This window comes from Eulemur rufifrons, chromosome 1 (assembly GCF_041146395.1).
Source record: "Eulemur rufifrons isolate Redbay chromosome 1, OSU_ERuf_1, whole genome shotgun sequence".
Classification (NCBI taxonomy): Eukaryota; Metazoa; Chordata; class Mammalia; order Primates; family Lemuridae; genus Eulemur; species Eulemur rufifrons.
Window position 1 is genome coordinate 9,144,050 of NC_090983.1, and position 23,406 is coordinate 9,167,455.

General features: G+C 41.3%; 1 protein-coding gene across 1 annotated transcript in view; it reads left to right on the forward strand.

Moving 5' to 3' along the window:
* DNER (delta/notch like EGF repeat containing) overlaps window positions 1-23,406 on the forward strand; it is a 293,066-nt gene that overhangs the window by 101,502 nt on the left and 168,158 nt on the right. Inside the window, exons 2-3 of the mRNA XM_069466390.1 lie at window positions 19,268-19,570; window positions 22,232-22,326. Of these exons, the coding sequence (XP_069322491.1) occupies window positions 19,268-19,570; window positions 22,232-22,326 (398 nt within the window). The remainder of the gene's footprint in view (window positions 1-19,267; window positions 19,571-22,231; window positions 22,327-23,406) is intronic.

The window sequence follows — 23,406 nt, forward strand, 5'->3', positions numbered from 1 at the left end:
GCCGCTGGGCACTTTTTGGCTCCTGAGCCGTTTCGCTCTCGCTTTCAAGATGGCGCCTGCCAAGCTCCGGGGCTGGATGGGACCGGTTCCCTGGCAGGCAGAGACCGCCACTGCCCAGGGGCTGGCCAGCAAGGACATGCACCGGGGGTGACCGGCTGGAGAACTGCCGAAAAAGGCAGCACGGGGTACAACGCTATTTGCTGTCCGGGAGTCTTTTGTGTTTTTCTGCCCTGGGGCAGATCCGTCCCTCCTCGCCAAGCGCTGTCTCAGCTGAGATCCCCCAGGTTCTAAGGTAATTTCTCAAAAAAATCCTCCTGTCTCCAATGCGCCACGTATCCCTCAGTGATTCTGTGCTGGCCTGGGTCAGGGCTCTGTTCAATTGGGAGCGGAGGGCTAGCCGCTTTCCCGAGAGGCTGCACCCGCCCCGGCTGGGGGCGGGTGTATCCGACCCGCGCTCCGCTGGCTAGTGTCTGTCCCGCGTTCCCAATTTTCGTTCACCTCAGACCTCACTCGCTCTGTTTGTCCCACGCTGATTCTCCGTGGATTCACACCGCTGTTCCTGTGTGGGAGCGGTCTTCTAGCGTTGTGGCAGGTCCGGATCGATGCCTTCCTTCCCGGGAGTGCACATTCAGGCCGTCACCACCACTCCGCCATCTTTGATCTCTCAGGGGTACAATGTTTAGGTTACATATATTGCCTTTGCCACGGTAAATTTTTTATAGTGCCTCAAGCCACAAGGAATGGCTAATGGTGCTGCTTATTAAGTAGTTAGATACCAACAACTTATGTCCAAACAACTTTGTAGCTGTTTGAAAAATAATACACATAGATTGAAAGAGAAAATAATATACCTTTGTTTCATTCTTAAGTAACCATAGTTACATACTGATGGGTCACATGTGCCTGCTGGGCACTGCACAGCTTCTCAGTTGATCGCCTCATTTCCTGTTCACATGTACTGTCATAGAGTATTGGCTTTTTTATCATAGCAATTGCTGAAAACCCAGCTTTGGCAAGATATGATATCATCAAAAGGAATGTAATGAGATCTAATGTTGAAACCATGAACTGCCTCTAGCTAGTAGTCTGTGTGATGTCTGACAGAAGTTATATATCCTGTATTTTTTTTAAATTTAAGAAATATATGTAATCCATGGTGCTGCTGTGCCTTCAGTGTGGCACCCCATGGCACTTTGGCACACAGTTTGGGAACTGTGGATGTGAGCAGCATGTTCATTGCTATTGCCATGACAGGTGTGGAAACTATGCTTGGGGTTGCCCAAGGCGCACAACTGTCATGAAAGGACCCCCACCTGGAAGCCAGTGCTGGTGAGTGGTCTTCCAGCATGCTCTTGGTAGTTAAGGAAATGACTCACTTCTGTGCATTGCCAAACGGAGCAAATGCAAACCCGTTTGTGGAGTTCTTGCAGACCACATGCCATCATTATGAGTGTCAGTGTCAGGCAGGGTCCCCTCTGGATAGATCTGTCTGTCTGAATGCAGAGCTCAGTTATGAATGTGGAACTGATGTCTTTCTGAATATCATTCTTCTGAGTGAACTTATTGCTCTCTGGAAAACCATTCTCTTCTTCAGTGTCCATTGACTTTGAGACCAGATTGTTTCCTGTGATTTCTGCAACATGACACAGTGTACCACAAACGCTGTCTTTTCTGTGTCATTTGCACCCTTCATTTATAAAGAACACCCATCCTTCATGTTTATTTTCAGAGCTTGTGCTTGAGTTTATTGGCTGTGGCTCATTTCAAAGTCTGAGAACTTTCCGTCATCAAAACAAGTGGTAACAGGGCACAGTTTTAATATTTTACTCCAAACAGATCTGGAGGCACAAACAACATTAGAAGAGTCATCTAAAAATTATGCAGTTATTTAAATTCCTATTATAGTTTTTGTAGGATGGATTGATTTTTTTTCTCATGAAAAAACTTTTTATGTGATACGATTTCATGTTCTGAATATTTCTAGCCAATGAGTTGAATCAGTGATATAACTCTGGGGAAGAAGATAGTAAAAATATTTCCAGACATTACTCCTGCCTCATTGGGGGAGCTCCACAATCATTTAGCTATTTTTACTGAAGCTTTAAAAAAATAGATTGTATAATCCATGCAGGAAAGTTGTCCTTGCCTTTTCCTGCATTAGGCAATACATATAAGCAACACTGTGTGACAATGTTAATATGTCTAGGTGGTTGTCATTGTGTCTCTCCACCAGCACTTTGGGAGTAGAGACTTTGCCCATTCCCAGGGCTAAGTGCAGAGATCAGCAAACTTCTCCTGTAAAGGGCCAGATAGTTAATATTTTCAGCTTTGCGGGCTACAAGGTCTCTGTGGCAACTCTGCTGTTGCCATGTGAAAGAAGCCAAACAATCCGTAAATGAATGAATGTGGTTGAGTTCCAATAAAACTTTATCGATGGACCCTGAAATTAGAATCTTATTTAATTTTGACATGACATATTAATCTTCTTTTGATTTTTTTCAACCTTTAAAAAACATAAAAATCATTCTTAATTCATAGTCTGTGCAGACATAGGTGGCAGGTAGAATTTGGCCTGTGGGCCGAAGTTTGCTAATTCCTGGGCTAGAGAAATGCCTGGCACAGAGGAGGTGCTTGAATGATGATCACATTTTCAATTAAAATATTTTAAACTTACAGAAAAGCACAGAGAATAATATAACTAATTAGCTTCTACTGGTGAGATTCAACACACATCATTCTGCCATATTGGCTCCTGTATGTTTGTTTGTTTTGAATAAAACAGCCAGATACAGTTAAAGCCCACCACCCCCACTCCTCCATATCCCATTTCCCTCCCTCACTACCCAGGAGTAATGGTTAATCTGAGTTGGTATATAAGCCTCTGTCTGTGTTTGTATATTTTTACAACATAGATATAAAATACACAAAGAAGAGTTGCATTGCTCAGTCCTTTCACAACTTGCTTTTTTCCCTACTCACTACTGCATTTCTGTGATTTGTCTATAGTTTTCAGATGTAGCTCTAGTTCATTCACTCAAATTTTCATGCAGTTTAATATATTTACCTTTTATTTTATGAGTCTTATTCGAAAGATTCTTTCCTATCTTGCTATCATAAAGATAATTGTCCTAAATTTTCATCTAGAGCAGCAATCAGCAAACTTTCAACGAAGGGCCAGAGAGTAAATATTTTAAGTTCTGTGGGCCACGTCTTCTCTTTTGCAACTACTCAACTGTGGGAAAGTAGCTATAGACAATGGATAAGCTAATGGGTGTGACTGTGTTCTAATAAAACTTTATTTATAAAATCTGGTGATGGGCCAGATTTGGTCTGTAAACTATAGTTTTTCAACCCTTGATGTAAAAGTTTTGAGGTTGTATTTTTAACATTTTGATACAAAATCCATCTGGAATTCATTTTGTGTATGTGTATGTGTGTGTGTGTGTTTGTGTATGTATGTATGGTTAGTTAGACAGTTATGTTACCCACAGGGATCAGCAATTATTCAAGTATCACTTACTGAAAAGTTTATCCTTCCTACACTTATTTTTAATGCCTTCCCTGTTATATACTAAGTTTCTTTATATGGTAAATCTCTGTGCTCTCTCTTCCGATACATTGTTCAATTTATCCCTGTCCCTTCATTATAAGTTATAATTATCATAGATTTGTAATAAATTTTTATATCTGGTAGGGAAAATATATCTTTATTCTTCTTCAAATTGTCTTGGAAAGTATTTCCATATGAGTTTTGGATCAATTAGATAAGTTAGAAAACAAGAAAAGAAACATTTGTTTTGATTGGAATTGTATTGTTCTGCCTGGATTAGTATTCTTATTATGTTACTAGCTGAGGGACTGTGAACAATTTACTCTTCTCAGTCTCTGAGACTCTGAGATAATATGCAGATAATAGTACCTGCCTTGTAGGGTTCTAGTGAAGATTAAATGAGTTAATACAAGGAAAACATTGAGAACCGTGCCAGGCATAGCATAAACACTCAGAAATCTTAGTTATTATTAGCTATTAGTATTCTTTGGTAGAAGTATTCTTATCAAAGGTATCAGGACAATGAGTCAGGTCAGTTAATCAAAGAAGTTAAGTGGGGAATCATAAAAAAGTTTCAGATTCCTTGAAGTTTCTTATTTCATCTTAAAATGCATATATAAATGTATATTCATGCAAGGGGAAGAGGTTTTGTTGACACTTTACCCACAGTTCCACGTGCTGATGGCGGCTTATTTCCTGGTCTGGTTTGTAATTTTCTATTGTGAGCTCATTATGATAAGTGTCCATGTGTGTGCATGCAGGTGTGTAAGTCTCCTGTGTCCTGTGTTGTGAAAAGTGTCCCTCCACCACTCTTCTGATCCTGGACAAGTTTTTTAATGTTAATTTCTTGGCTTAGGATGTAAACATCAAAGGGATGTTGTTAATCACATGAGACATTCATATGGGAGGCTATGATTACTCATGGGCAACTCTTTTTTCATCCAATGACCTGGAGAGATGTCAGTTTCCTGCTCTTTCTCCAGGCCTTGCTGGCAGCGCCCCTTCTGCCCTCTTTCCTAAACAGACAGGAGGCTCTAAGAGGCTTGATGTATGGGCTCAGTTACAGTTGTCCCTCTTTTCCTGTGCTCAAGGCCACATTTCCCATTCCTATGTGATTTCTAGAACCCAAATCCCCAGAAATTCAGTTCTTATTCCAGGTCCCTAACCCCTGTGATAAATGCAGGGTCATCTTCTGCCCACTTCTCTGGTTGTTAATTCTCTTGTCATTTCTGAAAGTTGAGGATTCTCCTTTTCTTCCACCCTTTTTTAAAGCTCACCTCTGAATGAAAGCATTTTTCAATGTTATCTAATACTTTTAAATATATTTTTAGCTGGAGAAGGGCCTGACCATCAGTTCAATCTATTATAATCAAAGTCCTGAATTGTGAAATGTTCCATGAAAGTTTTTATTTTATGGATGCCTACAAGCATTTGAATATGCAAGATAAGTCATGGTGTCTATAATCTTTATACACTAACAATTCACACAGTCCAAGTTGGCAAGCATTATTAAATGGGATTGGTTTCATCAACATTCTAAAACAGTTCGGAGAACACTCTGTGTTCACAATTAGTTTGCTGAAAAACTTTTAATTCTATATGGTTATGCTTTACTGAAAGTTTTCCCAGTGGGTTTTTCTAGGCTTCTAATTTTATGCTTTAATTGGAAATGCTAAATATTTGCATTTTTAAGAGGTAATTTGAATGATCAGTAGTGTAGAGGGTCTTCAAAGCTACAATACCGTTGCTGTAGTGCTTCTATAGATATAATTATACGGGTGCCAGCTCTCTACTGATTTAAGGTTTTTCTTGTCACGGTGGAGGTAACCCCTCTGTGTCTTGGAAGACAATGCACAGAAGTGCAGGTGGAACGTTCTCTCTTCTGCTTCCTTGTAGAACCACCCTGCGTCCACTGGGCTGCAAAACAAAGGTGGTGGTGGTTTTCTGCCCTCATCCCTCTACTCCAGGCCCCAACTCCTAGACTGCAGAGATGCCTGGCCCTGTTGCTGACCATCCTTGTTTCTCTGCTTCCCAACCCATGGTTGTTTCTACTTAGTAAGGCATTTATGGATGACCTCTTCCACTTGGAGCCCTGTTTTTCTAATCTTTATTTTTCTTTTGCTTCTTCTGCTTTTCCTAACTATAAAGATCCCCTCAGCTTCCTTGTGAAAAAAACCCTTGGCCTTTGAGTAGTTGTTGCCAGCCAATCAAAGAACATCTTTCCAACCACGCAATGAGATGACTAATCTGAGCACGCATGCACTTTAGGGGTCTTTGGCTCTTGTTGATTTGAAAACAATCGCTTCCGGAGTTCTAGGGCCTGTCCTTTTAGTGGCTTGAATTTTATTTTTTTTCCTTTTTAGTTCTCTTCTTAGTGAAACTGCCTATATGAAGCCCGCTGATATGGAGAAGGCTTATCTCCAGATATATGAGATTGGACAACACGAAGACTTCAGATTTATCTGCACAGCCACTGATTCTTATTCTGTTTCTGGGAGCAGATGGGTATTAAAATTAGAGCAGCTGTTTCCACTTAAGGTTAGGAAAGCTGAAAAGAGAGCAGAGGGAATTTTGTGCGCCTGCAGAGAGAAAAACACACATCAAAGTAGTCAAGAGGCCAGCAAGGTACACAAGCACACAAGCACACTTGGCACTTTATAGCTTAAAGCAAAAGCCTTTCCCGAACAAGGTGACCCTGGGTTTTCTGCTCTTGCACCTGGTTTCACAGGCACCCATAGATTTCTCTGCCAATTTTTTTTTTTTTTTTTTGAGACAAAGTCTTGCTCTGTTGCTCCCAGTGTAGAGCAGTGGCATCATCATAGCTCACTGCAAGCTCCAGCTCCTGGGCTCAACTGATCTTCCTGCCTTAGCTTCCTGAGTAGCTGAGACTCAGGGCACATGCCCCATGCCTGGCTAATTTTTCTATTTTTTGTAGAGACGGGGGTCTCACTCTTGCTCAGGCTGGTCTCGAACTCCTGAGCTCAGGCAATCCTACCCCCTTGGCCTCCAGGAGTGCGAGGGTTACAAGCATGAGCCACCATGCCCAGCGTCTGCCAGTTTTTCTTAAGAATCCCAAGCTATTGAGCCCAGCAGATATGGAAGAACATTTTGTCTGGTGGGATAGGCTCTGAGTGAAGAATGGTCTAAAAGAAAGCAATGTAGTCTCTGTTTCAGACAAGAAATATTTTTTGAGTGCCTAATATGTGCCTGGTTTTCCTGCTCCCTGATACCCCATGTTAGTGTCATTTGCTACTTATACCTATTTGACAAATTAACTGCCATGTGATTTGTATTTAACTCACACTAGTTTTGAACCTGAGGCCTCGTAAGGCATATGTAACTCACAAGTCTCTTCACCTTGGGAGCCGTGTGAACTATTTTTCAAGCTGCATATAACTCACACACAGAAAACAATAAAAAATAACAAATTTTTCATTAAATTAGAAAGAATCGTTTTGTTTTTGAAGTTTTTATTCTATTTTCGTGATAAAACACCGTGGCCCCAAGGCAAAAAATTTCTAGTGTGGCAATGTGTTAAAAAAAAGGGGATTAAAACATTTTAAAAGTTTGAGATCTCCAACAAAAGTAAAAGGCTCTTTTGAAAGTGCTACTCTGACTTGAGTTCCCACCCCTGTTGGACATGTTTTGTTGGCTTTCCACAGCTTCTAGGAGGAAGGACAAACCCATTAAGAGAACACAGGGGCCTGCTGACTCCCATGGTCCTGGTGGCTTCTGGTGGCCACTGTGCTGGGGGAAAGTCTGCCTGGGCTCCCACCTGGGAGGACAGTCAGGAAGGAGCCTTGTGGTTAATCTTGGCTAGAGGCAAGTCATTGATACTTTCATCAACTTTGTTAAATATGAAAATCAAGGAAGAAAGGGTATGCTTGGTATGTCCATATAGCAGATATTTAAAAAACAATTAAAAAAATTGCAAAGTATAACACATATACAGAAAAGTGCCCAAAACAAATATGTACAGCTCAGTGTATTATCATAAAATGGTCTCAAGGGTGATAATGTTGCCCTCTGGTCTCCTCCTGGTCCCCACCTCCCCGTGTGCCCCAGAGGGAACCACTCTTCTGACTTCTAGCATGGGTCGGTTTGCTGTTGGCCACCTTTATATAAGTGAGAAAGACATCGTATTTGGGGAATTTATTCAAATTGTTGTATAAGGCTATAGTTCTTGCTTTATCATGGCTGTATGGTATTCTTTGATGTGAATATACTACAATTTGTTTATGTATTCCACTCTTAATAGACTCTTGGGTGGTATCCACTTTCTGGCTATTACTAATAGTGGCACTATGAGTGTTTTTGTGCATGTTTCCTGGTGCACATTTGCTTCTTGTTTATATTAGCGATATTGCTAGAGGTGGATTGCTGGGTCAAGGGGTAGACTTTTGTGTAACTTCAGTAGATGATGCTCAACAGTTTTCCAAAGTGCCCATTTGCCATCCAGTTGTCTTCCCTCCCTACCTTCAACAATGTAAAGATTTCTTTACTCCGGAGACCAGCCCTCTGTGGGCTACACGTACACATGCGTCTTCATCCATTCTGTGGCTTGTCTTTTTTCCTCTCTTACTTGGGTGTCTTAATGAAAAGTTTATAATTTTGCTGTCTTCCAAGTCATTAATTTCTTTCTTATAGTTAGTGCTCATCATGTCCTATTTGTTAAATATTTGTTTACTGTAATGTTATGGAGAGACTCTCTTCTGTTATCATTTTGAAGCTTAATTTTTTACCTTTCATATTTAAATCTATAGTCCAATGGGGTTCATTTTTGTGTATGGTATGAGAGAGGGAAAGAGCCTCATTTTTTTCCCCAAATGGGATGTCAGTTTATTGAAAAGACCATATTCATCCCACTACTCTGGTCCAGAAGTCCAGTGTCCCCATATGGTCATTTCTCTGTCTTGGTCTATTTGTTCATCCTTCTGCTGATGTCATACTGTCCTAATTACTATGGCTTTAAAATTCTTGATCTCTTGTAGAGCAAGCCCTCCCACATTGTTCTTATTCAAGAATGTCTGGGCTATTCTGGGCCATTTTGCACAAAGACAAAAAAAACTATTGTGATTTTTATTGCAATTACATTTAATCTGTAGATTACTTTTGGGAAATTTGAATCTTTGTAATACTGAGTTCTTTAAACCATGACTAGACTATTCCTCCATTTATACATCTTCTTTAATTTCCCTAAACACGATTTTATTTAACAGTTCTCTGTTGAGATCATGCACTTCTTTCATTTGATTTATCCCTAGGAATTTGATTTTCTTCGATATACTATAAACAGCACCTTTAAAAAAAATATCTTTGGTTTGTTGCTGATACATGGAGATGCCTTTTTTTTTTTTTGGTAAATTTTGACTTTATATTCAGCAAACTTGCTGAAGTTCCATAGTCTAATAATTTATCTGCATGCATAATCACATAGCTTGTGAATTATGACAGCTTATTTTACTATTCAATCCTTATACTTTCTTTTTATTTTTTCCTCATTGCACTCATTGTTTAGGACCTTTATTTAGTACAGTGTTCAATGGAAGTGGTGATAGCAAACATCTTTGCTTTGGTCTCAGTTTCAGAGAGAAAACGTTCCACATTTCACCATTAAGTATTACTTTTGTAGAAGGGTTTTTGTAGATATCTTTATCAGATAAAAGAAGTTCCCTTTTATTTTTAGTGTGCTAAAAGTCTTCACTCTAGGTGGATGTTGAATTTAATAAAATGCTTTACCTGTATCGGTTGAGATGATCATATGATCCTCATAGGAAGTTTAATTGCCAATGTGCCTGCAGACTTCTTTTCCTGAGTAGGCAGGGAGACAAAAGTTGAGACATTTCCTGTATTCATGGCATTGTGGTTTTGTAAAAAGAGTACGCTAGTACATATGAGCACCTCTAATGAGAGGTGAAACAAGAATGTGTGTACTAGACTTGTGCTGTCAGTTTCTGATTTAAGAAACTGGTCTTTGGGTAAAAGAAAAAAGAAAAAAAAAAGCATTTAATTTGAGGCTGGTGTGCTCATGTTAGTAAGTACAGTTGAGGACTATCCGTCAGGATTTAGTTAAATATGGACACCAAGGGACAAAGGGCGTGCCAGATTTTTTTTTTTTTATTTCATCTTATTGTTATGGGGGATACAGAATTGCAGGTTACATACGTTGCCCATGTACCGCCTTTCCCCCCAAGTCAGAGCTCCAGGTGTGTCCGTTCCCCAGGTAGTGCGCGTTGCACCCATCATATAGGTATATATCCCTCCCCCTATGCCAGATTTTTGGAGAACAATTTATTTAATTCTGGATGTATCTGAAGCTGAGCAGGGCTTGAAATTCATCATCATGACTATGGATTATGGGTGTTGGCCAGACTAATGCAAAAGCACTGTGATTTCAAGGTAATTTCCAAATGCAGCATATTTTAAGGAGACACCATGAAAAAGTAGGAAAAGAGTTATACATGTAATAGTTTATTTTTAATGGATTCATTTCATAGTCACAAGTTTGAATTCTGCTTATGATTTCCTTTTAGCCTACTTACAAATGTGACTCAATTTCCATGTAAAAATCAGGACAGGCTGGTTTCAAGAAAACTGACTCAGAATTGGGGGGCGGGGGCAATTACTGCCCAGATTAGTCTTGGAATCATTTTTTGAGTAGATCTAGAGTCCTAATACAGAAGTAAAGAAATACCAAAACGTAGGAATGTGTATTTCACTAAGATATACCATTCTTGATTCAGTAAAGTGAGTGAGCATTTTTATTATTTGGATTTGGCAAAAAAAATTCTTGGGATGCATTTCTTGGCGGAGTCTCCTACTGGCATAAGCACTGTAGTGATTTTTTTCTTGTATCTTTACTCCTAGTGGGTAAGCAGTTGGTGTTGAAATAGAGTTGAGATCTTTATTGAAGAAAGTGGGAAAAATTCCTTTTTAAGACAAAAATACTGTGACAGTTGGACCCCAACATTGTTCATTTGCCTTTCAGCAGGAAGATGACATTTACAACCAGTGCAATTCCTATTTTGGACGTAGAAACACAATATTAAGAACTAAAAGGACTGTAGAGTTCTGTAGTCCTAGTCCTTCCTTTTAAAGTTCAGGGCACTGAGCCCCAGGAGACTTCCTTGTCTTGTCCAAGATCACCCACGAATGAGAGTAGAACCCCAGGGTTTCTCTACTGTATCATGGTGCCCCAGGGTGGCCATTGTTTGTTTTTATTTTTCCAGTAACACTAAACTCTAAATTCTCTAAATTCTCGAGCCATCTTTGTTATGGTTGCCCTCTCCCAGTTGGCAGATGTTGACACTTTCCTGCTATTTCTAAGCCCCTGGTCTGTGACTCTTCCCCACCCACCCTCCTCCAGGGGTCGCCTAGTTCTATATTTAGCTTCCTCACAGGCTGCCCATCATTCGTCTCCATTTAGTTCAGCTGATGGATGGGAGGGTAGGGGGAGAATTTCCACATTCATTCTAGGGAAGGAAACGTAGGGGCATGACTCTTCATTGTGGTCCTGCTTCATAGTGGATTATCTAGATAAGCATTCTTTTCCTAGTGCCAAGATTTATACTGCTACATTCCTGCACATAATTATGATTAAAAGAATGTCTAGTCCCTTAAGTTGTATTGCAAAGGGTCTGTCTCTTATTTAATTACTTGGTGTATACCAGCCCAGTAACAAGTTGGATGGGGAGAGAAAATAGATGTTATTGCTGCTAAGTTTATATGGCCCTGTTCAATGTGGTTTTCTTCTTGGAGGTCTTCTGAGATGACCCCATTTACCTGTTTTCTTCCTTTTGTGGATCCCAAATTATGTACTGTCTAGATCAGGGATTGGCAAACTAAAGAGCCAGATAATAAATATCATATAAGCTTTGTGGGCCAGATAGTTTCTGTTGTAACTACTCAACTATTGGGGTAGTGCAAAAGCAGTCAACACATGAACAGGTGCCTGTGGGTGTATTTCAATAACTTTATTTACAAAAACAAACTGGGTTTGGTCTACAGTTGTAATTAGCCAACCCCTGGTTTATACCAATAGTTTCTAATTTTTGTTTTTTGGACCAGGTGCATTAGAATCATCTGGGAAATGTTGGAAGTTACAGGTTCCTGGGCCTCACCCTCAGAATTTTTGATTAACAGCTTGGAGCTGAGGAATCTGTGTTTTACAAAGTTCCTTAATTGATTCTACTGCTCAGACACATTACTAAAGCAACAGTCCAGTCTACTTACCTCCCTTCCTTCCTCTTTCCAGTCTCCATCCCTTCCTTCCTTCCTTATAAATACATACAAATAATTATGTAACATTATGTTTTGTGTTTAAAATAATATAACATGGTATGATGCTGCACAAATCATTCTGCGTGTTGCTTATTTATTTCTTTATCCATTTTATTGAGGTATTTATCTTTTATTGATCTCAAAAAATTCTTTCTATTATAAGGGATTTAGACCTTTGTATTAATAATATGTTGTACATATCTTCCTTCAATACAGTGTTGCCTTTTTACTTTATGGGGTCATATGAATTTCAAAAAAATTGATAGTAAAATGCATCAATCTGTTCTTTTAAGGCAGTGATCTCAACTGGAGATGATTTGCCCAGGGGACATTAGCAAGGTCTGGAGGCTTTTTTTGTTGTTACAACTTAGAAGGAGGGATTCTACTGGCATCTACTAAGTAGAGATGAGGGATGCTGTTAAACTAAGACCTGGAACAAGACAAGGATGCCCACTGTCACCACTTCTATTCAGCACAGTGGTGGATGTCCTAGCCAGAACAATCAGGCAAGAGAAGGAAATAAAGGGTATTCAAATTGGGAAAGAGGAGATCAAACTATTGCTTTTTGCTGATGATAGGATCTTATATCTAGAAAACCCCAAGGGCTCCACCAAGAGACTCCTGGAATTGATAAATAAATTCAGCAAAATCTCAGGTTAGAAAATCAATGTACACAAATCAGTAGGATTCAGTATACCAAGGAGTACTATTCAGCTATGAGGAAGGATGAATTAATGCCTTTTGCAACAATTTGGATGGAACTGGAGACCATTGTCCTAAGTGAAGTATCTTAAAAATGGAAAAATAAACACCACATGTACTCGCTATTAAATTGGAATTTACCGATGAACACACACGTGCACAGAGGGAAGTTAAACTCAGTGAAAATCAAGCAGAGGGTAGGAGGGAGCAGGGGATGGGTGAAAACCTACCTAACAGGTACAATGAACACTATCTGGGTGATGGGCACACTTATAACCCTGACTCAAGCACTACAAAGGCAATCCATATAACCAAAAACATTTGTACCCCTGTAATATTTTGAAATAAAAAAAAGAAAAAATAAAGAAATCCAAGTGACTGTCAGTAGAATCCTGTTATCGAGCCGGAGGAGGTCTTGCCATGTATGACCCCCAGCTCCTCTCTTAATGCCCAAGGTGCACATGTGCAGAGCAGGTGAGCAGCTTGTCCTGAGTCTCCCACCCACTTGTGCAGAACAGGACTGACAACAGGATGCTGCTGGCTCAGCCACCTCCATTTTTCCACTGGAAAACTCCAGACTATGTCTTCTTGCTGGAAGCACCAAGGGTCTCTGCCTTGGTTTTGTTGAAAGGTGCCACCATCATTCTAAGAGACTGGTTGCAAGACTTGCTCATAATCTTCTCATTTCCTACCTGCAATGATCAAATCCATTCTCTGTCTCAGCATTAAACATTTTAAGCTAGTTTAATGTAAAAGGAGGACTTAGGCAAACACATGATTACAATGTTTGACATGCATACCAGCAGGGCATGCAGTTGACAATTGACTGCTCAGGTCAAGTACAAGTTAATGTATCTGACTCTTCCATTGGACTGCGAGCTCTTTGAGGGCCAGGGCAGGGCTTTATTCATCTTCCCAATCCTTCTTCTAGGCATCCCACCTGGCACATCATAGGTGCTTGATAAATGTCCCATGAATTACTGATTGGCCATATTAAATTTTCTATAAGAGTACAGGAAAGGTAGGAACAAAGCCATAAATTTCCTAAACTAGCATGGAAGGAAAGATAGTTATATGTGCATCTCCCCAGGCCCCACCATCATTCAGGTAAGGCAGATGTAGGTGTTCACACTTTGAAGCAACCTTATTAGCTTTGACACACTATATCTACCAAATGGTCCTATTTTAAGTTGACCTTTCATCCTTCTGCTTGCATGCTGCAGAGGACATGGGAATTGCCAGAAGTATGGGTAGCAGGCAGTTTAAGTGCCACTGTCATTCTAAAAGAGCCTGGTTGCAAGACCTGCTCATAATCTTCTCCTTTCCTACCTGCAATGATCAAATCTGTTCTCTGTCTCAGCATTAAAAATTTTAAGTTTAAATTTAAGGAAGGAAAGCAGGCCATGGCTAAAGTGTCACACTGCAACGGCCTTTGAGTCATGAGCCCCAGGGATAGCAGGTACCTTTGCCCAGGTCCGGCCTCCCATCTCACTCTGTGCCATGCCCCATAAGTGCTCTTGGACGGTCGTAGTATAAATTATTTCACACAGTCTAAAATTAAATGTGAAAAGAACAGGTTCAGGTTAGTTCTTTGATATGGAAAATTTGGCTTAAGCAAATGAATTAATCTGATGCAGCAAGCATGCAGCATTTAATAGATGAGCCTGTTGCTTAACTGTAAGCAGAAAACCATTGACCCATGGGCTTTCTCTTTACTCTTTATTATAGGTGGTATTACAAAGGCTTAATCATCTTTCCCCATCATTAGAAGCTAGAAGTAATAGCTATGAAAACATCACATATTAAATTTTGTGTATTCCCAAAGTCAGGTCTATTAATGGTGATATTTTGTCTCATTATCCATTTTGGCAGTTTGGTTATTACTTGCTTATAGTTCAAACTTAATGGGACACAAGAGCTGAAGTGACTTCTACAACAGGACCTTTTCCTTATGAGAGAAAATGCAAATATAAGCCTAAAAATATCTTGATAAATTTCCTGTACAGAAAAGCAGGGCTTACAATGAACATGTACAGTGCTCAGATTTTGCTTAAGTGATTGTTTTATCTTATATTTTCTGTTATGAATTGAAACAGTTTTTTTTTTTTAAAACGAAACTAGTCTGAAGTGTTAGAGAATATAACAGCAGGTAGTCAACACTGTTAGTGAAACAACTAATAATGCCAAGGAAGTAACGCTAGGATGAAGTAATTATTTTAAGAAAGGGATCGATAACCCTGCAATGCATTTAACTCTTTGCTTTGTTTCCACGTGTGTGTGTGTGTGTGTGTGTGTGTGCACACCATCACATTTCCACTGCTGTGAATCCCCTTAGAAATCTAGAGTTGACTGTTTAATTTTTAGCTTTTGTCCTTCTTCTTCTTTTTTCTTGCTGATAACCCTGTCGTTATGATATATCCTTCTTTCTTTACTGAGAGTGTTTCTCCTGGCCTTCTACATCAGTTGTTCTTATTTAGCCCATGTGCTATTTGTGCACTGTTCTCATCTATAAAGCTGGGACAGCAGCACTTAGGGTATTGCTGATTCTCATCAGATTTTCTTTCTGGCTCTTCACTCTCTTACCTGTTGGGACTGACTCCTGCCTATGGCAAATTGGGCATTGCCATGACATCTGCCCTTTCCCGCCCCAGCTCCATCTGCCAGCATCTCTGACCCTGCCCACTGGGTGACGGGCTTCATGGAGGGGCTCTCTGAGGACTAGGTTCACTGCCTGGTTCACTGCGTTGAGAGCTACCCGTGACCTGCAGTGATCCACGCTCCGCCTGCCACCATGGCAGAGGCCACTGATGTGCTGGTTCTGCCAGAGACTCCTCCCCACTCCCCTTTAAAGCAGATTTAAATTTATTTAATCACTTCAAAAACACCGTAGAGGGGATACTCAAGGCTCTCCCTTGACTTATGTTCTCAAGACCTGGGACTGGGCTTTGGAGAATCCTAATTCCATTTTACACAGCAGTACATCTCACAGGCCAGGGCGGTTGCTTGTATATAACATCATTCATCCACTCATTGATCCATTCACTCATTCACTAGTAAATGTTCATCCAGCAGCTCCCATTCTAGGTCTACAGATACTCAAGTAAACAAAACAGAAAAAAGAAATCTGACCTAGCTTACATTCTAGTCAGAGAAGAGAGAAAATAAATAAATAATTAAAAACTATGTTAGAAGACGATGGCTGTTTTGGAAAAAATAAAGCAAGGGAAGAGGAGTCGACAATGCCAAAGGGCGGAGACTTTGCACTGTTAAATTGGGTGCTTGGGGACGGCTGCATCAGAAGATGGCATTTGAGCCAAGAGTGGAAGGAGGCTCGGGGTAGCTGTGAAAAGTGCGGGCATTCCAGGCACAGGGAGGAGCCAGTGCAAAGGCTCTGAGGCAGGAGAGTGCCTGGAGGCTTGGAGGGACCGTGAGGAGGTCAGTGTGTGTGGAGCCCAGTGAGGGAGGGCAGGAGTAGGAGATGAGGTCAGAAAGGCGTTGTGAAGACTTTGGCTTTTATCCTGAGTAAAAGTCAGTCATTTGCTCAACATCGCTAAGTCTCAATTGTAAAATCAGAATCATAAACGTACTTTGGAATGTTGTTTTAAGGATGCACTAAAGTAAGAAATGTAAAATGCTTACCGTCATGGCAGACACACGGCAGCATTCAGTGCACGGCAGGTAGTATTAGTTGTTCTTAGTGCTTGTACTAGGTGGGTTACTAGGGGCAAACTCTCCAGGGGCAGAACCTATGGGGTTTGTTTTTTGGCATTTTTATTTATTTTTCTGAGACGGAGCCTCACTCTGTTGCTCAGGCTGGAAGACGGTGTCATCAGCCTAGCTCACTGCAACCTCAAACTCCTGGGCTCAAGCGATCCTCCTGCCTCAGCCTCCTAAGTAGCTGGGACTATAGGCCTGTACCCAACACCTGGCTTATTTTTTCTATTTTTAGTAGAGATGGGGGTCTCGCTCTTGCTCAGGCTGGTCTTGAACTCTTAAGCTCAAGGGATCCTTCTGCCTTGGCCTCCCAGAATGCTAGGATTATAGGCTTGAGCCACTGAGCCCGGCCTATTTTTCAGCATTTAGTTCCCAGACCTGGTGTAGTTCCTGGCACACAGTAAGTCCCCAATCCACATTTGAATATTATCACTCTGATACCTTATTCTAGGAAAGCATTTGAGGTGGTCTCAATTGATTTACATTGAATTCTTGCTCATTTGCTGTTGCTTGCAGAAGTATAACCCTTCCCTTTTGCCTTCTCCACAGGAACACGTTTTGGCATGATCATAACTTGATATCAAAGGCGTGGTGCTGTGTTGAGGAAAGGACCCTTGGGTGGGGGCGGGAGATGTGGCATGGTCCTGGCTCTCCTTTGCAGGGGCTGGGGGTGGGGAGTCATTCAGCCCCTCTGCCCTTCCGCTTCCCTGCAGTGACAGGGATTCAGAAAAATCCCTCTCTATTTCAGGGTTGTTATGAGGACAGATGAGCTGCTAAATGGCAATGTTCTTTGAAAACTCTAAATGGCCATTTTAGGGGATGTAGTACAGAGGGTGTTCCCCTTTACTGTGGGAAGGGTGAGTGCATGTGCCTTGACTGATTTCTCTGGAGAAATGTTGGTTTATGCTATGCTTGGAATGAGGTGGAAGCCATGGGGCCTCTCTGGCCACCAGATATGTGGTCCTTGCCTTCCTGATGCCATTTTCTAAGCTGCACAATGGAGGTGTAGATTTCAGAATTAGCTTTTGTATCGACCTGTTGTGATTTAAAGGTATTTCTGTTTTTTTAATGCATGTATTAAAATTCTTATTTGTGTCTAGGTCAACGTCAGATGTTTTATAAGTTGATTTCAGACACATGGCTTTAAATGTCCACTTTGTGCTAGTTAATTAAATTCTTTCTTCTTCTTGTCAAATAATTCTTGAGGTGACACCCATTCCAAGCAGCCTTCCTAAAAATAAATCAGAAAGGAGATAACAACATTCTGACTAAACAAGCAGTTCACACCCCTCCCTCATCACTCACTGCTTGCCAAAGATGGATCAATCTATCTGTCTTCATTTTGCTCAACTTTAAATAAGATTCCCCCCTACATAGCCTGGGTTCCTTGACATGCTAGGGATAGAGCCGTGGACAGGGCAGATAAAGTGCCTGCGTTCACAGAGCTCACATTTTTGTGAGAGGGGAAAAAATGGTTATTTTAGATTTCATAGTGAGAGAAGGTTTCTCCAAGAAGGTGAGACTTGAGTAGAGAACTGAATGAGATGAGGAAGACAGCCATGCAAAGTCTGGGAGAAAAGCATTGCAGGCAGAGGGCCCAGTAGGTGCAAAGGTCCTGAGGTCGGAATGAACTTGGTATAGTCCAGGGACCGGTGAGGAGAGAAGGAGACAAGGAAGGAGGGCGGTTTGTGGGAGGGGAGGACTTCAGAAGGCAGGAAGGGGCCTGGTCAGGGAGGGCTTTGTCTGTGAGGAAGGAGTTTGGGTTTTAGTTTGAGTTGATAGATTATAAATATTTTAAATTTTGACAGTTTAAATATTCTCTTCAGATACTAACCCATCGATTCTTAGCTGAAATTCTGTGAAGGAATTGCCAAGTGATAGCATAGAATTAATGTGGTATTTTTGGAGTTGCATTTGATTCAATCCAAAAATCTCTTAATATTCCTTAGGGAGTTTGTTGGAAATTGTTTGATGAGGATGATTAGCAGACCGAGTAGCCATTTTACCATGCAGAATTCTATCCATGTGTGTTTAAGTGCATGGACTCATTTCAACGAGAGAATTGAGGGTCCCATTTCCCTGTCATTTATTCTGTACTGAATCTTATATTGGGGTCAGCCCTGAGAAGCCAGGGGTATATCAGATAAAGATCTGATTTTCTTTTATCACAGAAACAAGTTGTAATCGAACAAGCCCTGGGAATGTGCCTGAATCCTTGCGCCGTCTTGAGAGGAGATGGTCTTTTCACATTGTTTTGCAGCCGTGTCTTCAAATACCAACAATTGACCATTCAGAGGTCAACAGCAAAGGACTCAGAGATAAACACTTTTCTCAGTGCATGAACACAATTTAAAGACATATAACTGAAATTTTATCTTCTGTATCCAGTGGGGTCACATTTCTCTGTAATAACCCTCCAAAGTCATGAGATCAATTTTACAAGACTCTGCTTAATTTAACTCTCCACCACACTCTCTTCTAGCTAGCATTTGTTATGCAAAGTAATCGTTTTGGAAACCTTTAATTAAAGAGCACAGTGTCACCTTAAAAAGGGTTGTTGATCAGATAGGAAATTAAGAGACATAGGTGAGCACATCCGTAGGGCAGATAAACTGGGCGGTCATTTCTCCCGGGGAAAACTTGCAAAGGTCTAGGATGTGAAAAAAGAGATTCCAATTTAGATTTATCGTATCATTTGTCATGATCCACAGCTAAAAATGTCAAAGTTGGTATCTTTCTAAATGAGCCTCAGTTTAAACTATTTTGCCTTAGAAAATTCCTCTAAATGATGTGTTCCCGAAATCAACATTATTGAGGGATTTTTGGATTTCGAGGAGGCTGTTCTCCATTATGTATTTCCACGTTGGGTGCCTGTCATCTGTGGTAAGGTTGACGTTGAGATGACTTCAGGGAGCAGCGTTTCCATTAGAGCAGTATCTCTGAGACACAGAGCTCATTTCCCAGCGATGGCACCACTTTTCTTATGAGGGAATAATTGACCCATTTATGGTCTCGTTTCAGCTTGTTGCAGATCCTTGCGCCAGCAACCCTTGTCACCATGGCAACTGTAGCAGCAGCGGCAGCAGCGATGGCTACCTCTGCATCTGCGATGCAGGCTATGAAGGTCCCGACTGCGAACAGGCGCTTCCCAGTCTTCCAGCCTCGGGCTGGACAGAGTCCATGGCACCCAGACAGCTTCAGCCTGTCTCTGCCACCCCGGAGCCCGACATAAGCCTTCCACGCTCTCAGGCAACCGAGACACTGCCAACCTGGCAGCCGAAAACAGGGCAGAAAGTTGTAGAAATGAAATGGGATCAAGTGGAGGTGAGCGTTGTGCGGCATATATTTTTATGTGAGAAACCGGAAATGTTAAAATAATTCCAGTGGTTCTAACATCAGCAATAAAAATGGAAGACGTTTAAGTTACCCATTGGGCAAACCGATGTGCCTAATCTTACTCCCGTCTGCACTGGTGTGTACGATGGTTTTGTGAGCATAAAAAGGATAAGCAAACAAAAACATGAATAAAATTATTTTCTGGACTGATATCCACCTGCATTTCTATGAGATAATCTCAGATTTTGGGGGGGCAGACAGCTCAGTGTAGCATTCCTATAAAGGAATACGTCACAGGATCTTTCATTGCTGATCTAATTTTCCTTCGTGGAGTGTATCTTGGTCTGTTAAGTCTACTATAACAAAAATGCCACAAAGTGGGTGGCTTATAGACAATGAGCATCTATTCCTCATAGCTCTGGAGGCTGGGAAGGCAAGACCAAGGCAGGCTCGGAGTCTGGTAAGGGCCTTCCGGAGCTTGCACAGGCCTCTTTTATAAGGGCACTAATTCCATTCATGAGCCCTGTCCCCCATGACCTATGTCCCAAAGGCCCCACCTCTTAATACCACCGCCTTGGGGGTTAGGATTTCAACATATAAATTTTGGAGGGGGGGACACAAATATCTGGACCATAGCAGAGTATTGTGCATAACTATTTTTTTTTTGTGTGTGTGTTGCTGTTTATTGGTTAGGTTCCATTTTTGGTACCTTGCTGTACTTCAGTGGGATTTAGAAAAAAGAAGCTATCAGTGATTTTTAAAATATTTTGAGAATGTATTTGAGAAATAAACTTCCAAATTTTATTTATTTTGCCAATAGCAAATTCTATTTGTTGCAACTTTTCCCATCTGGGCTTGGCTCTTGTATCTTCAAGCTCTACAAAAGTCTCATTCTAAGGATTTTTTTCACAGACTCCTAAAAGTTGACATAAAATATAAATTCCCTAGCTAGAAGAGTTGGGGAACAAGTCCAAATCATGATTTTGAGGTGACATTGATAGAGTATAATACTATTCTGTATCTTACACTTTATAAATATGGCATTCATATAAACCTGTGGTGGCATATTATTACAAGTTTTGTAGTTTAGAGGAAAAAATACAGATCTTTGTATAGCATGTATTAAAATCAAGGAATGTGTCTAGAAATTTCTGTTATTGTTATATTAATAACAGAGGTAGGCAGCATTTCTCCTTTTATTTTCTTGGGTAATTCTAACCAGTTGACCCACTTTTTTTTTTTTTTTTTACATTGCCATGCAGTTTATGAAGGCCAGTTCAGACTGCAGGGCAATGATCTTAGCCTACCTAAAAACTGTGAACTTTTTCTGATTTCAGACTTCTAATAAATGCTTTGAAGTTACAATTTTAATGCTTCTTTGCTGGCTGACTCACTTCTTGAATGTGAACTAGATTTGATTTTTAGTTTATCAAGAAAGTGTCCTTTAAGGAAAATTTCTCCCTAACCAGCCATTTCAATCTATACTTAAATGCATGCTATTTTACAGATGGTAAGTGTAAGAAAGAAATTCCTTGCCTTCCCATCATGTGTTATTTCTTAGGTTGTTCAGGAAGGAGGTTGCAAAGTGCCAGAGGAAGAAATGTAAATACGTTGGGCTTCCTCTTTTCAAGAATTCATAAAGCTTTGGAAAATAAAGTTATCTGGAGCAGAGAGGACTAAAATTTATGTGACTGCTGTCTGTTACACAAATGTAATAAGTAAGACTTACATCTTTGAATATGAATGGTGGGCTTTATCCACATCATTTAGCTGTGGATAAAGTATTCTGGAAAATAAGTTCTAAGTGTTGGTTGTGGGGTGAAATTGTTGAGAGTTTCTGTATTGTTCTCAGTTAATTCTGTGATGAGGAATACTTTTAATATCCCTTCATTTTCATTGTGATAGGTGAGGACAGTAATCATGGCACGAGGAATAAATTGCATAAATTGGCCAGAAGTGACCTCACTGGACACAACTCAAGTGTTCACAATCTGGTTTTTATAAGCACAGTTCCCCCCACCCTTAATTGAGCTCCTTTTTCATATATACCCATCAGTATACTACTTTTGGGACCATAGTTTAAAAATGAAGGTGTAGCCCACAGGGAAAAAGGAGGGCAGTTTCTCAGCTTTCCAGCCTCAATGTGTGTTCCTGAGACGCTCAGCATTCAGAAGGCTCATGCAGACCAGCTACGTCTTGCCCTTTGCAGGTTTGCAGGCTCGCTGTCCTGTGATTAAGGCTGATTACACCTGCTGTTTGTGAGCTAGTCTGCCTCCCGGTTCTGCAAGCATTTAGTCCCTGGTTACTGTCAGGCTGAGCACAGTGCAGTGGCCAATGACTGCTTGTTAAATGAAAGGAAAGAGAACAGGGAGTGAAATCCTGCTAACTTCCCTGCAACATCCTATCGATCAGTTTGAACAATCCTAGGAATTTGTTGACTGCTCTCAGGAAAGCTTTTGCATTTCAGGAGATCAAATGGCCAAGCTTTTATTGTCTCTTGAGTTCATGAGGTTTCACTTGTCCCCAATCTGTTCCCCCCATCATCATAGAAAAGTAGGAGGGAAATGCAGCTCATGGAATTTTGCTTTATAGAATCATATTATCTTGTACTGTGATCAACCCCATGACATGTCTTCCTCCTGCCCCCAGGTGATCCCGGATGTTGCCTGTGGGAATGCCAGTTCCAACAGCTCTGCGGGCGGCCGCCTGGTATCCTTTGAAGTGCCACAGAACACCTCAGTAAAGTAAGAAAATTATGAGTTAAAAACTGTCAAGATGGATACTATGATCTCTATGCTGGGTTGTGTCCATCCATGTAACTGGGGTGTAACTGGCCAGTCCAGTGAGAATAGTGAACGGATTCCATGTGTAGACATGGCCTATGTCACTCAAAAACTAGAGAATCTTTCTCAGAGGAGATTGCAGTTAGGATCCAGTCAGGCTGGGGATGTGGAGTTGGGAAATTGGACTGGATGAGTCAGGTGCGAGGTGAGAAACCCTGAGGCCTTGGATGAGACCAGGGCCAGATGCCTCCTCCCCCAGGAGATTTCTCTTCCGACATCATTGGCCTCTTAAGATTTGAACGGACCGTTGGTTAAATTCAGATGCATAATTTGCCCCCAATTTAATATCTGCATATTACAATTTTCTCTTAAAAAGCCAGCAGCCAAAAAGAGTATTTTGTGTTTTTTAAAAAAATTTAAGCTCTTTCAAATTACAGACTGCCCATTGTCACTGGTGGGGATGGGGAAGGGGCGAAGTGACGTGGCGCTGGCTGACACCTGGTGTGTGTCGGTGCTCCATGAGAGGCTCAGAGAAGTCAGCAGCAGCCCAGGAGCGTGTAGCTGGGAAGTGGAGGTGGCACCAGAGCCACAGTGTCCCGACCGGCTGACAAGCCCCCGCTGCCTGTGCTTCTCTGTTGCCATTAACCGCCACCCTCCCCACACTCCCCGCGACCCTAATGGGCCTTTGCTGTCCAGTCTTTGGGGATTTTAGAAGATTGGGGCCCTAGTTCACCAGTTTGATGCCTCGGCTCCTTTTTAAGGGGCCATTGGGCACTTTAGACTTCTTCCTTGTGTGCTGGGTCATTTTTGCCCACCTTGCTTTCTAAAAATGGAGTCCCTGCAAATGTCTGGAAGAGGGACTTGGTTACATTGCCCCTGCATCCTCCCCCCACCCCCGCCTTGAACTCCCACTGGCGGCAGAAGAGCCAAGAAGGGCCGTGAACTCCTGGGGCACAGGAGGAATTTCCCCACGGGGAGCAAGGTGGCGTGTGAGGCAGCTCCCAGCTCTGCCAGCAGGGGGAGCCCGGCCCTAAGTGTTTC